This window comes from Xiphophorus maculatus, chromosome 12, assembly GCF_002775205.1.
Source record: "Xiphophorus maculatus strain JP 163 A chromosome 12, X_maculatus-5.0-male, whole genome shotgun sequence".
Lineage (NCBI taxonomy): Eukaryota > Metazoa > Chordata > Actinopteri > Cyprinodontiformes > Poeciliidae > Xiphophorus > Xiphophorus maculatus.
The window spans coordinates 17,950,880-17,965,158 of NC_036454.1; the positions used below are offsets into that span (position 1 = coordinate 17,950,880).

The following is a 14,279-nucleotide window of genomic DNA, read 5'->3' on the forward strand; positions in this document are numbered from 1 at the left end:
AAAAAGGCATATCCATTTTATACAAGTAACACATTTGTAGGTTTTGCAGTTTGTAATGCTGATTGTTCTGAGAAATACACTGGCTGTGGTGCAAATGTTAGCAATGATGTAAGAAATGCACCGAAATGACTGAGAAAAAATAACACAGCTATGATTATGCAATGTAGCATAGATAGCCAGACAGGCAGACAGAAGGCCTGACAGATAGATAGAGAGATAAAGAGAGAGATAGATAGAATGCGTATTTTGAACTATTGCAGTATATGTATAAGTTTTTCTTGAAAACTGACAATAAGACAGAAACTTTGTTCAGTTAGCAGCTGTGATCTGGTTTTTTAGTCCTTCCAAGCATGCAGACAAAATAGCTCTGACAGACAGGACTTGTAAATATGAAGCTGAAGAGAGAGGATTGAAAGTGCTTCTGGCAATTTGTTTTTGTTTAATACAGAGAAATCAGCCTCCAGATGGAATGCTTGCATTATTACCATATGGGCCCACAGTGATTTATCGGATGTTGCCAGATGCTTCCGAGGCTCAAAGGCACCTGTCTGTAATATTTAACTATCATTCAACGCCATGTGAGGAAGCTCTTAGGAAAATATCTGTGCAATGTTTTTATACTAATTTCTGTTAATTAAAACTTGAATATCACATTTTATGTGTGAAACTCAAACATTTCAGTGAAAACTGCAAACACTACTGGAAGTAGAGCTAATGTTAGCATGTTGTGTCGTATGTATTATCCTTCCATTTACTCAGTTTTATGAGGTTTGTTAAGGGCACTGGTGGACAAACAGCATCACAAAGATTAAGAAGCATACCAGAATAAGTAGTTGTGTAGTTTGAAACAGGGTTGGACTGAAAAAAATATCCCAGGTTTTGACATTTCCCCAAGCACTGATGGGAAGGTGGATGAAACCAATCACAAGCTATGGTGGGATAAAATGTGTCAAAGGTTGCAAGAGATTTAAGATTGGGGTGGAGGTTTAGCCTCCAGCAGAACAAGACCTTAGAGCCAGAGCCATAGACTGGTTCAGATCAAATCATATTCTTGTATCAGATCAGCCTAGTGAAAATCCAGGCTTGAATATTAATGAGAAACTTTAGCATAACTTGAAAATTGCTATTCAAGATGCTCTCTGTGCTGTATGACTGAGCTACTGATTCAGTTCAAATACTCATCACACTTTTGAAGATTAGACTTCCAAGAAATTTTGAAAACCCTGTATGCTCTTCCTCAACACTTAGTTGAAAAATGATGAGGTTAATATTTATTCAGTTTTAATCTGGAATTATGTGTTGGTAAATGTGAGAACTTTAAATTCACATGAGGAAACCACAAAATTCCCAGAAGAGAAGGAATTTATTGTCAAGAACTCTTAAGCAAACGGAAGAACCGGGTGACAATTTGAACCTCCTCAAACAAAACTCTGGTCTATTTTACAAACTACTTTGCTCCTGTGGATGGATGTAAGCTACAATATGAAGAAGCATTGTTGGAAAGTATAGGATGTACAAAGGAATGCTGTAGCTCTGACAGAGTGACCATCAGGTTCTTGGTTACATCCCAGACTAAGGCCCATCTCCTCCGATCACTTAAATGGTTGGCCGGCTCTAAGGGCCCTGTTAACTCCAAACCTTTTTTATTTATTAACCATGAAGATCTATGAGCTTTTTGGGACCTTCAAACCAGCAGAAATATATTTAGATCCATCCCTAGATTTATGCCTCAGGGCGATGCTGTCTCAAAGGTCTACAGTTCCTTTGATTTCATGTTTGGTGTTTGACCTTTGACCTGCTGTCAGCTGTGGGACATTATGCAGACATGTGTGTGCCTTTCCAAATCAAGTCCAATTTATTAAATTTACCACAGGTGGAATCAAAAATTTGCAAGGGAGATTAATTTTAAGCAATTTGGAATAAGGCTGCAATATAGACCAATAGGAAAACAACAAAATGCTGTGAATACTTTCCAGATGCACTATAGTTAAATGATTTGTACTATAAAATGGTTCCATGTGATTTAAGAATTCCTCTAAAAATGATCAGCAACTTCAGTGTCATCTATTGCAATCATAAACTTATATTGAAAGCTTGTGACAAAGGTACAGGTCAAACTTTCTTTTGCAAAACAAGCTGAAGCAAAGTTGAGAGAGCTGGTTGTTAGATGAAGATATCTCGGACTGCATTAGCAATCTGAGGATTTTGTGGGTTAGACGAAAATGAGCCAGAGGCAAACCCTCTTAGGAAGCAATCATGAGCAAACATTGTCATCTAGAAGAATTGTGTTATTTTTATTCCTACAGTAAGGCACTTTAATTTAATTGTGTGCCTGTTATTACGTTAGCAAAACAAGCAAACAAAGTCAGCAGCCACTGCTCTCTTCCAGTGTCAGGGGAATAATGAGTAACACCTGAATCATTGCTACATTCATTTGACATGACTGCCGGCGAAGGCACCAATCTCTCTGAGCAGCAGAGGCCACTCTGGAAGTGAGATAATAAGTGAAAACAGCAGGAAGTGCCCGAGAGGAGGTCCTTGGTAATGGCTTTCCCCTTTGTGGAGATCCAATTATTTCATCCTGCTGTCTTTCCAGCAGATCATTTTCTCTCCGCTCACCTGTTAGACCTGGCTCAGGCACCAGAGCTGCTGACCTGCCAGCAGGACTTGACTTTCTGTCAGGGCCTGAAGGACAGCATCCATCATGTTGAGGTTTGTGCTATGATAAGGCAACATTTGTCCCATCAGGACAGCCAGCGAGAACCCAAGCCTGCTTCAAAACATGTCAGTCTCCTCCAATCATTTCTGTGAAAGGGAAGCCTTTGTGAAAATGAGAAAGCAGACAGACAGAATAGAGCATGAGCTGAATAAATCATGTGTGTCTCTTCAGGCTTCGGGCGATGCGTTGGGAGCAAAAAGCCTCCACTTTACTCACTGTTGATATATTAATCCATACAAACACTCACTAAAATGAATTACCAACCCTCCCTCTGGTCTTAGTATTTTTTCATTTTGCCACAGAGTATGAAAGATATTTTCTCCAGTAGTATAAGACATAAACGGAAAAAGAGTTTGTGAAAACCTAAGAAGAAGTCACATTATAAACTCCATAACTTACATAAGAGCTGCTCTAAAGGTTACATGTTGCAGTGTGGGAACGCACAGAATTAGCTCTCCTATGTTTATGCATAGCTCACACTGTATTAAGTAGGCAATTTGAGGAAACAGTAAATGTCATTATGCAAAAAAGAAAAAAATTATTTGGAGTTCACCTATTTAGACAGCAAACTAACGGTTCTGTTTTTGCTTTTATGGATGGGAAATACAGAGCAGAACATCTAAACAGACACTGCATCGACACTGCATTCCATGCTGATTTTTGCCAAGAGACTCAAATCCCAACCTTGTTTTGACATTACAGTACGTGTATGTGATGCATCATTTCATTTTGGCATCCTTTATTGCATATAAACACCTATACTAAAAAAAACAAACCCTGTGTAACTTTCCATATAAGACGCTGAGTATCTTATTCAGTTTAAGTTAGGTCATTTGCTAATCTTAGAACTTTTGCCATTTTTTTTTGTTTCATTTTATTAGGTTTCATTTTTATTTTATGTTCCTTACGATTATGTAAACGGACTGCTTCTCCATTTTATGTGTAAACCTTTTGCATTTTCCTGTTCTAAATAAATACCTAAATACCTCAAACTGACAGTACAGGGTATAAAGCCACCAGTGGCATATTTTCTGGCACTATTAATGCTTTGAAAAGCCCCTTTGTGTCAACCCTCGTATTCTAGATGTAGGTCTGGAGACTGGCCAGAAGGAAAGCTGATGATATATCTGGTGAACCCTTTTTGTGTTGATTCTGCCATTACATGCAGGAACAATATTGTGTTTTAAGATCCAATAGAAAAATTACATTTTGCACAACTTTTACACTGGTGATGAAAGGTCTGGAAAGTGGAGAAACTGTGGAAAAACAGTTTTTAGTTTGGCTATTTCATCAACATTCCTGCTCCAAGTATCTAACATTGAAACACGAACATTAAGAAGCAGCTGAAATTATTTACAGTATTGTTCTGTAACCAACAGGAGGAAACTGGATAGAGCTGTGATAGTTGCCCTTTTTTGTAGACTGTGATTTATTGGTCCCAGAGAAGCTCCTGGACTGGCTGAGTGCAGCCAGAGCCGCCTGCCCTCACTTCTTGGTACCTGAGAGGAGAAAGCCATCCTGACCTCACGCAAACTGTCTTGTAGCGCCGCTTGTCATTCTGCCAATGAAAATGTGGCTGTTGCATTTTGGAGCAGACTCCCTCTGGTAAGATGGACATTTTAGATGCTTGAAGCTGAGCGGAGCAGCAGGTATAAGTCTGTCTCTCCTTCTCTCTGCCATCCACATTGAGACCCCCGACCCCTTCCACCCACAGCGCAACCATGCCTGCTGAAGCATTCATACTGAGAGAGTGTAAAGAGAGCCACCATCGCTCCTGCTCTGACTGTCTAACGAGATCCTCGATCTCTGACACCCAGCCCTGTCAACCAGAACAAAGTCTCTTCTCACTCAGAAAGCCAAGCTTGCAGATGGCTCCGCGGAGGCTGGATGGGGAAGTGTGAGCCGTTAGGGAGGGATGCTTGGTTCCTGTGCCAGGGGGATTTATTTCCTGCACTGACAGGTCACCTCTTTTCAGGTGAGCAGATGGATTTTCCACCTCTTGGAGCCCAGTTCCAGCAAACAGGGGAAAGAGAGAGTGTTATTTTAATGGCCTCTGACAGGTCATCTCTGGAGTGTGCTTTAAGTTAGCAGGTCAGCTGGAGAGAAAATTATCTTACTGCATACGCTCTCCAATTTCAATGCAAAATGCCTTAACTACTCTGACATTAATGAGAGAGCCTCATTGACCATACCTCATTATGGTCATTTAACACAAAGAAAGTAGGGGGTAAAAGCACAACTAGCTTATGTATTAAAGATAACAGACTCCAAGCTATTCATGAGACTTTTCCATCTGGATAGAGATCCAAAAGTGCCGTGAAGCATCCAAAAAAAGGCATTTTACTGCATATCCATGCGGTTTCACTGCATCTGCAGCTGAGGGGCCTGAAGCTCATGTGGTTTTATGCCAGATGGGCACAGATTTATCTGCAGCATTTCATGCCATCACGTTTGCAACATCAGCGGCTCATTCTGCCACATTTGTCTTGCTGCTGAGCCAAAGCAGTGGCTCAGTTGGATTGCTGGACAAGAAAATTAGGCCAAAGCAGAAAGGCTATGATTTTTTACCATGTTTTAAGCAGCTAAATTTAAGTTTTATAGCAAAAACAAAAATTGGGCCTATTCTATAGTGGGTGAAAAAGGCAACTAAATAATAAGGAACAATAGACATAAGTACAAGCTCAATGCAAGTTTACTTCTTTGAACTGACACAAGAAAATTAGAAAATCTAAATCATCTGTAAGTTAAAAAACTTGTTTAACAAATTCTTTTTAATTATCTGAGGTTGTAGATGCATCAAGATTCAAATTAAGCTACAGGTAAGTAGGTAAATTACAAATTTTTAAATATCACGGGCTCAAATATTTTATTTCTGAGAACGGTGTAAATGCCAAACTATTCAAAGGAACAGTCCGGACAGAACACACAATAGTATTTAGAAACACAACACTTAACCATGTAAATCAGACGGAGATTAAACATTTGTAAACTTAGTGTATTTTGTTTATCATAAAATTTTATGTATTGCATTTTAAGAATACCTTAAATTGTACTATTTTTGTTTTGTCTTGTCACATAGCTAATGAAAACAGTAGACTTTTCTAAAAAGGCTCCATTGGCAGATTAAAAAAAAATATATATATATTTTAAATAACAACCTTTAAACAAGTAACATACTTATCATTAAGACGACATTTGTATTAAAATGTTTTTTTACTGGTCTGCTGTAATATTCTAATCTTAAATGTGTCATCATCAGCTGTAAGTGGAAAATCATTATAATTAACAGACAAAAAGGCTTTAAGAAATCAGTTTTAGTGTAATGAATTTATATAATGTGTTCAGTTACTGGAATAAATGAACTTTTCAATCAAATTCAAACCTATTAAATAGGTCTGTAAACATGAATACAACACCTACTAATACTTATGCTTATCCATGTCATTTCTTGCTCTAACCAAACCAATTTGTAAGCAAGATCAAAAGTTAGACTGAAAGTGGTAACACAACAATAACGCCACAATGGGAAAGAGAAACCAAGGTTTTGTCTGAAAGTTCAAATGACTGCAACCTCCTGTTTCAGAATCGACTGATTCCTGAATGGAGAAATACTTCTAACACCGACTTTCTGTAATTTGGATGAATGTAAAGAAACAAAAGGGGAATTTCCCACAGAAAAATCCCATTTCATATAAAAATATATATTTATTAGTCACTACAAGTAAACAGCTTGTGGGAGGAAGAGCAAAAATTTAGATCAAGGCAAGTTTCATCCTGGGTGTTAACATATTCATATGCTAATGTTAATTAAATACCATTCATGAATGGCATTTAATTTTTACTTCTGTGTTCATTAGCAAAAACAGGCTGAATATAATCTGTACCCGTCCAGTACAAAGGGACATTTTCTGCCTTTTGGTTCTAACAACTAAATGTCTCACTCTGTACCATCCGTCCGTCCGGCGATCAATTTTTAAATGTATCGATTAAAAAAATGGACAAAAATAAAAAGACAACTCCAAAAACTGAAGTTTCAGAAAGTAATGAAGATTTACATAAAATTTTGAATTAATCTTGAATTACTGAGGAAGTTTTATGATTTCTCGTTGCTGTTTTGCTCAGTTCTCCATTACCTGGACTGACAGACTATGGAAGAGGATTAGGGCCACCAAAAAAAAAAAAAAAGAATTCTGAGATTAAAGTCAGAATTCTGACTTTCTGACTTTAATCTCAGAATTCTGACTTTCTGACTTTAATCTCAGAATTCTGAGATTAAAGTCAGAATTCTTTTTTTTTTTCTTTTCGGTGGCCCTAATCCTCTTCCGTAGACAGAAAAACACACAGCTTTTAACCCTGCAAATTTGTTCCCCAGGTTCCAGAGCTAAGAAAGTCCTGATTATGATATTGTGCTGTTACAGCAAATAATTCCCTAAATTCGACCACATATTTTGACTAGAACGTTGTTGGTTTATCTGGAGCTGTTAAAAAGATGGCTGGAGTTAGTAGCATAAAGAAAATGTTACTGATAGTTTTTTTAGTAGTACCATTTCAACATAATTGTGGTTACACAAATTCCTTAGCAAACTATAAATTACATCAGAACATAGATGATAAAAAATAAAGTGGTGAAAGGCTAGAAAAGGTCTGGCTTTGGTTTTTGTTTTGTTTGTTTCATTTTTTCCTGCATAGAGGTGTCTTATGTAGTTGTGGCCCCAGTAAAAGCTGCATGAAGCAGCTCTCACTGCAGCTAAACAGGTAAATATTTCCCTGAGTGCTGATTAGGAGAGGGTGAGGCTGTCATAATGACCGTTTCCACGGCAGTGCAGCGTGCTGCTAGGATTTTGCTCTGTGATCCATTCATTTCTAATGGCCCAAACACTGACTGCATGCTGAGGCTGCGTATGTGGAAATTCCTGTTGTGGCTCCTTGTGGGCTCCACGGCAATGGGCCTGGTTTCATGCATAATGGAGAGAAAGCAGCTTCCTATACCTGCAGCCTGATGAATATGTCCTGGCGCAGTGGCAAATTTATACAGCAGTGAGTCTCTATAATTTTAACCTAGTTACACAATATTCAGGCCTGCATCCCACGGGGCTCAGCTGTCTTTTCAGCCATCACAGTTAATCAGTGACAGCAGGCTGATTAAATGTCATCATGTTTTCCATCTTTCTTGCTCCTTTCCATCCATCATCCTTGACAGACAACTGGGATATAAAGGTAATTGTACCTTACACAGCCTCCTCTTTCGTTAACGGGTATCCAGTGTAAATAAAACATATAAGCCTACTAATAATCGTCGCTATTATGCTTCAAGGTGAATGTTAGGCAAAGGAAAAGAAAAAGACTGTTCAGTTGTGGAAAATGCCGTGGGTTCAGGCTTTAACACAACAAGGAAAACCTCATAAACTCAAAACTTATAAAAGTACAAAGAAACAGGGAGATAATTATTCATTCATAACTCTAACTGTAGTAGCAGTAGTGACTGTATTTGGGTGTGTAAAGTCACAGACTGTGCATGAATAACAGCTACTTAGAGCTGATCGCCTGCCATGCCCATCTGCTGAAGAGAAGTGCGTTGGCTTTGGCATCTATCCAGGGAGTCAGTCCTGATCACCTCATGCTGTTCATAGCAGGTGGTAATTACATTAAAGCTGCTATAAATAGATAAGATGTATTACAGAACAGGGGTTTAATGAAAAAAAAAACCCCAAAACTTTAAGACTCACCTGTCAGTCTGCATTTAAAATATAGAAGCCATATGCTCATGTCTTCAAATTACTGATTTTTAGGCCATGGATGCTGCAGTAAGAACAAGAGGTGGGTTGTGATTGGGATGTCAGTTTAAAAGGACACTACTGCCCTCTAGTGTTTGTAAGGACATAAAATTGACTAATTGACAGAGCGCTACAGTCCTTAAAATAAAAATTCATAAGTGGTCAACATGTGGGCTAGCATGCTGTAGATGGCAGCACAAAAAGGTCCTCAGCTCGAATCCAGCCTCCGCCTTTTCTGCATTGTTGGAGTATTAAAAACTGGTGTGTTGGTTTATTTTGAGGATAGAAAACTGCAGAACTATTGTCCATAATTTATTCAAGACTGGGCTCTTTTGGCTCTCTCTATTTTACATGGTTCACAGTTTCCCGATGTAATATATGATGGGAATACAAAATAATTTTGACTGGTTGGAAGAACAACCTTGCTCTTCCTCTGTTCTCCTCCTCAGACAATTATTATATTAATGTTATTAATTAAGATAGTTATCAGTATATGAGGCAACTCCCACTATTCTAAGAGAAGTACACTTTTTAAGATTCACCATGTGTGTGTGTCTTGGTGTTTTTATGTCTGTGACCCACATGAACTGTTCATGCCTCTGCGGTGTGTGTGTGTGATAAGGTTATACTCTACTCAGTGACCTTGTGGTGCAGCTGTATCAAACACAGTTTTATACACTGATTCTGAAGAAATCTTGGCCTTTTAAAGGAGTAACACATCACACTTGCACCTTAGCGTCCATAAACTGCTATTTGAAAGAAAAACTGCATGGAGCTTACATGCTCCATTCTGTAAATGCTTGGTGCATGTATAAATTCTCTCTGGGTACTCCAATTTCCTCTCACAGGAAAAAAAACATGTCTCTCTAAATTAGAGAGATTTAGAGATTGTTCAATTGTTTTCCAATTGAAGGAAAACAATGCAAGATTTTCATAACTATTTTACTTAATAGAAATCTGGGAAATTTCCCATGCTTTTCTACTAAGCTCCCTTCACTCTGAAATAAAACCTTCTCCAGCCAGCTCTCTTCAGACCCTGACCAGTCTCCTGTGTTAGTTGATCTTCATTATATTGCTGGTTCACTGGTGTTTCCTAACAAATCCCATACAGATCTTAATAAAAAAATGCATTTATGTCAAGACGAAATTACAAACACATGGATTTTGATAACTATTGTTGATGGCAATTGGTTGCACATGAATTAATTTAAGGGTATCAGTGTTAATTAGGTTGCATATCCAGACAGCAGTTCATTAAAAAAAGCTTTTTTTGTTGTTTTTTTTTGTGTTGTGTGTTTATATCATACGGACGCAACTCTATCATCTCTCCTATCATTAAACTCTAATTTGTATTTTCTGTCTACAAGAAAACATTTTTATTGTCCTTCATCATCTTATACAGTTTTGATGAGTTTCTGCTTTCGACCAAAAACTTTAATTATATCAATGGACTTATATTTACATAAGTCCATTTATTTCATAAAATAATGTATTAATCTTGTTTACAAAACCATTAATATGTTTCATATTAATACTCATTGCTATCAACTAAACTTTCTTGAATGCTTCTGAGTCTTACCAGCTACCTAATGGTGGGCGTCAGCTCTCCTACACAGAGTAAATTAGACTAAATAGATTGCTGTTTCTCCAGTGTCACTTTCTTTTAAATCAAAAATATACTGCTGTTAGAAAAAAGACACCTAATAAGATTACTCAAGCTAAATGTTAGATTTTTTTTAAAATAAACTGACTTGTAACAAAAGCTGAAAATACTTTAAGGCTATTTACTCATCTTTAGAGGTGCCTACAAACATATAAATTTGTGACAGGGAAAAAATAATTAAAAAATTAAACGACGTCAAGTAGACTACACAAAAATGAATAGAAAGTACAAAAAGGGATCCTGTCTGTTCAGAATCCTATCAAGGTATAAGAGCAACCTAACTGTTCAAGTAATGTTCAGAACATTCAGTTTACTTCATACTGTCCCTGTAACTGATTGTACAGGCATAAAGCGATAAAAAAAAGACCAATTATTTTCAGCAGTGAAGAACAATCTTTAAAAAAACATTTTTTTTTAAACCCCAGACACAATCTCATCTTATCGGGAAAGCTAAATAGATTTAACTCCTTTTCGTCGTAATTTTTTAACTGTTGCGTAAACTAAGCCTGGCAGATTACGCTGAGGGAAAACTATCCCACACATGAACCAATCAGAAACGGTTACGAACTACATATTGTTTTGCTATATTTCTAACCAATAGGCACCATTTTTCAATAAGCTTCTGACCAATAATACGCAAGATTACCCAGATGTCACCAAGCGGAAGTCTGATGTGTACACATTCGTACCGACGGAGAGAAACAATTTTACTCTGGAGGTTTCATCAGAAGCGCTAACCGAAAGAAGCAAACTACGACAGAGACGTAAATCAAAACAGCTAGCGTAGGTTTCTTAAAGTTTCCGGTGACCGGGCAGGTGTTCATTCTGGTCGGGGTTTCCCTCCTCTCAAGCCACCCTTCGGCTCTAGATGGGGGGCTGTTAGCACCGAAGGATGGAGGATTTAACTTGGGCTCACCATGGCTGCTGTGACGGAGTGGTGCTACATCAGCGGCCGCCGTGTCCTCGGAGCATGGGGCCCGCTGCTGTGCGTGGTTTTCGGCTCTCTGGTGGCCCTCCTGCTTCCCCTGATAGGGTTGCAGAACCAGTGCTGTGGCTCCATGAGGGGCATCAACCAGCTCCGCTGCCAGCTGTGGGGGAGCTCACAGCCTTCTCCAGCTGTGCAGTCCACCAGCCTGACTGTCCCCTTCACGGCCCTGGATGTGCTGCCTCAGAGGACCAAACCCAGCAAAGGTACGGACGGCCTATTAAAGGCACTGGGAGTTTTTTTCTGTTTGACTCACTCTGCTGCAGCTGGAGGTTGAAGCTCTACCCCAGACTTAAATCTTCGATGTCCTCAAACTGTTTTTTTCCCCACCATTGCCAAGGATTTGGTTCCATCCATCTTCTAATCAACCTCCTTGTCTCTGCTAAAGAAAAGTATCTGCATTGTATGGTTATATTGAGAGTAATGGACGGTGTGAGTTTTCCTGTTTTACATATGGACCACAAAGTTTAATATTTTGGTATCCAGTGACCAGAGCTCATATTTAAAGCAGACGCATGTTACAGTACGTACTGTAAAATATACCAGGGCAATAAAAACTGTGAAAATGCATGAGAAATTAAATAAAACGGGAGTTCAAACTGTTAACAATTCAAATTGTGACAGTACCACAACTAAATTACACAGGCGACTTTTTGAAGGTACTTAGTAGTCCTGGCTTATATGTAGGGATATCAAAGTAAAAAGGAAGTGATTATAATTGTAGACCACACTTTTCTGTTTTTATTTGTTTAGAAAAAGTTCAAAATTTTTAAAGTTTGTGGTTGTAATGTGAATAAAATAACAAATAAGAGTAATTAAAAACATGTCTCAATGAGTACTTTGTAATAATTATGTCATTATGTACCCCAACAATCTAGTTCCCTGCTGTATGTTTCACTTAAATCATTTCTGTTTTCTGAATGCAGAGACAGAGCTGGAGGCCAAAGCAGCGCTGCAGCAGGCTCTGGAGATGAAGAAACTTGGGAAGAGGGAGAAGGCTCACAAGCTGCTGGTGCATGCTCTTAGTATGAACCCTGACTTTGTGGATGCTCTGACGGAGCTGGGGACCATACTGGAGGAGGAGAAGGATGTGGTCCAGGCAGACCACCTCTACACCAAGGCCTTGGCCCTCTCGCCATGTAATGAGAGAGCTCTGGTCAGCAGAGACCGAACCCTTCCCCTGGTCGAGGAGATCGACCAGCGCTATTTCAGCCTAATCGACAGTAAAGTCCGCAGGCTGATGTCTATTCCCAAAGGCAACTCGGCACTCCGTCGAGTAATGGAGGAGACATACTACCACCACATTTATCACACTGTGGCGATAGAGGGCAACACCCTCACTCTGTCCGAGATCCGACACATCATCGAGACTCGCTACGCCGTACCCGGAAAGAGTCTCCAGGAGCAGAACGAGGCCATCGGCGTGGATGCAGCCATGAAGTACATCAACACCACGCTGCTGTCCAGATCAGGAGCCATCACCGTCAGCAACATCCTGGAGATTCATCGACGAGTGCTCGGCTACGTGGACCCCGTGGAGGGCGGTCGGTTGCGGACCAGCCAGGTGTTTGTGGGCCACCACATCCCACCACACCCCAAAGACCTGCAGCGACACATGGACGAGCTGGTCCAGTGGTTAAACTCTGAGGAAGCCCTGCAGCTGCACCCTGTGGAGTATGCAGCTCTGGCCCACTACAAGCTGGTGTACATACACCCATTTGTAGACGGGAACGGACGCACGTCCCGGCTACTCATGAACCTCGTGCTCATGCAGGCGAGATATCCGCCAATTACTATTCGCAAAGAGCAAAGGGCAGAATATTACGCCACTTTGAACACGGCCAACGAGGGGGACGTGCGTCCCTTCATTCGATTCATCGCCAAATGTACGGAAATGACACTGGACACTCTGCTGATTTCCACAACAGAGTACGCTGTGGGACTCCCAGAAGCCGACCGGAACCAGGCCTGTCCCAGCTGCAAACAGACCATTCCAGCCCACAACTAAACCAGAGAGAGGGAGCATGAGGCGTCACCATGCAAGAGTATATTTTTAATTTAAAAGTTTTTCTGTTGGTAGTTTCACTTAAATTATGGTGTTCATTGGCCAGAGTCAAACCATTAAATATCTTGCAAGTATTTTATTTTCTTTAAGTGCAAACGGAAGTTTTGACTACTAACATGAGGAAATTATTTAATTTTTAAGCTACAATTTAAAAACAGTGTTTAAATATTTGCCTTGAGGAAAAGTTGTTTGCTAATACTGTGAAGCACTTTCGTGTATTTATTTTAAAATAAAAGTCATTGTTTCTTTACCATGCACAAACCCCTTTTGACATCAAATGAGATTTTGGTTATAAAATGTCTAACAAAGACGCACAGGAACAATTAAAATATTGAAATTATTTTCTTCTTGTTTAGTTATTAGATATATGCAGAAATGCATGTCAGGTGTTTATTTCTGTTCATATTGACTGTCATATTATGAAAACCTTAAATTTAGTTAAAATATATTAAAGTGTTCAAATGACAAAACAAAATCCTGATACTTTACAGTAAAAAGTGCTCAGTCGGGGTTCATTATCATTATTCATTACTGCATGAATGTGTTGAGGAACAGAAGCAATGAATCTCCATTCCTCTGCCCCAAACTCTTGAATGGGCTTTGCTTCACAGTCCTTTCAAAGCAGTTATCCTTTTGTGCTTGTGCACCTTTTTCTTCCACTTAACTTTCCATTAATATGCCTGGATGTTGCACCCTGTGAACAGTGAGCTTCTTTAACAGTCTTTCCCATCAATGTCTAGGCCTTAACTCTATAATAAGTACTTCATCATATAGAATGTAAAAGAAAAAGAAAATCATTCTTTTAGAGATGCGAACTTCCGGAGTACTCGATCCATTACATTAATTCTAAAATATAATATGCTAGGCTCACAAACGTATGGCAGATATTTCTACAGGAGTGAGAGACACTTGAGAGGAAAAACTTGATAGGACATAGATGAAAGAGAGGTCAGGGCATAAGTGAAAAATAAAGGGTGGCCAAATAAGTAATAACACCAAGAAGGAGGGCAGGAGAGAAGGACCGACCCAAATTTTATACAATACATGCAGAAAGACCAAAATCCAGTTTGAAT

At 39.2% G+C, this 14,279-nt stretch overlaps 1 protein-coding gene across 1 annotated transcript; it reads left to right on the forward strand.

Annotated features, from left to right (window-relative positions):
* Positions 1 to 10,822: 10,822 nt before the first annotated feature.
* Positions 10,823 to 13,456, forward strand: ficd (FIC domain containing). Its single transcript, XM_005795098.2, has 2 exons — positions 10,823 to 11,347; positions 12,068 to 13,456. Exons 1-2 carry the CDS (start codon positions 11,074 to 11,076, stop codon positions 13,147 to 13,149), a joined length of 1,356 nt encoding a protein of 451 aa, XP_005795155.1. The 5' UTR covers positions 10,823 to 11,073; the 3' UTR covers positions 13,150 to 13,456.
* The last annotated feature ends 823 nt before the right edge of the window (positions 13,457 to 14,279 follow it).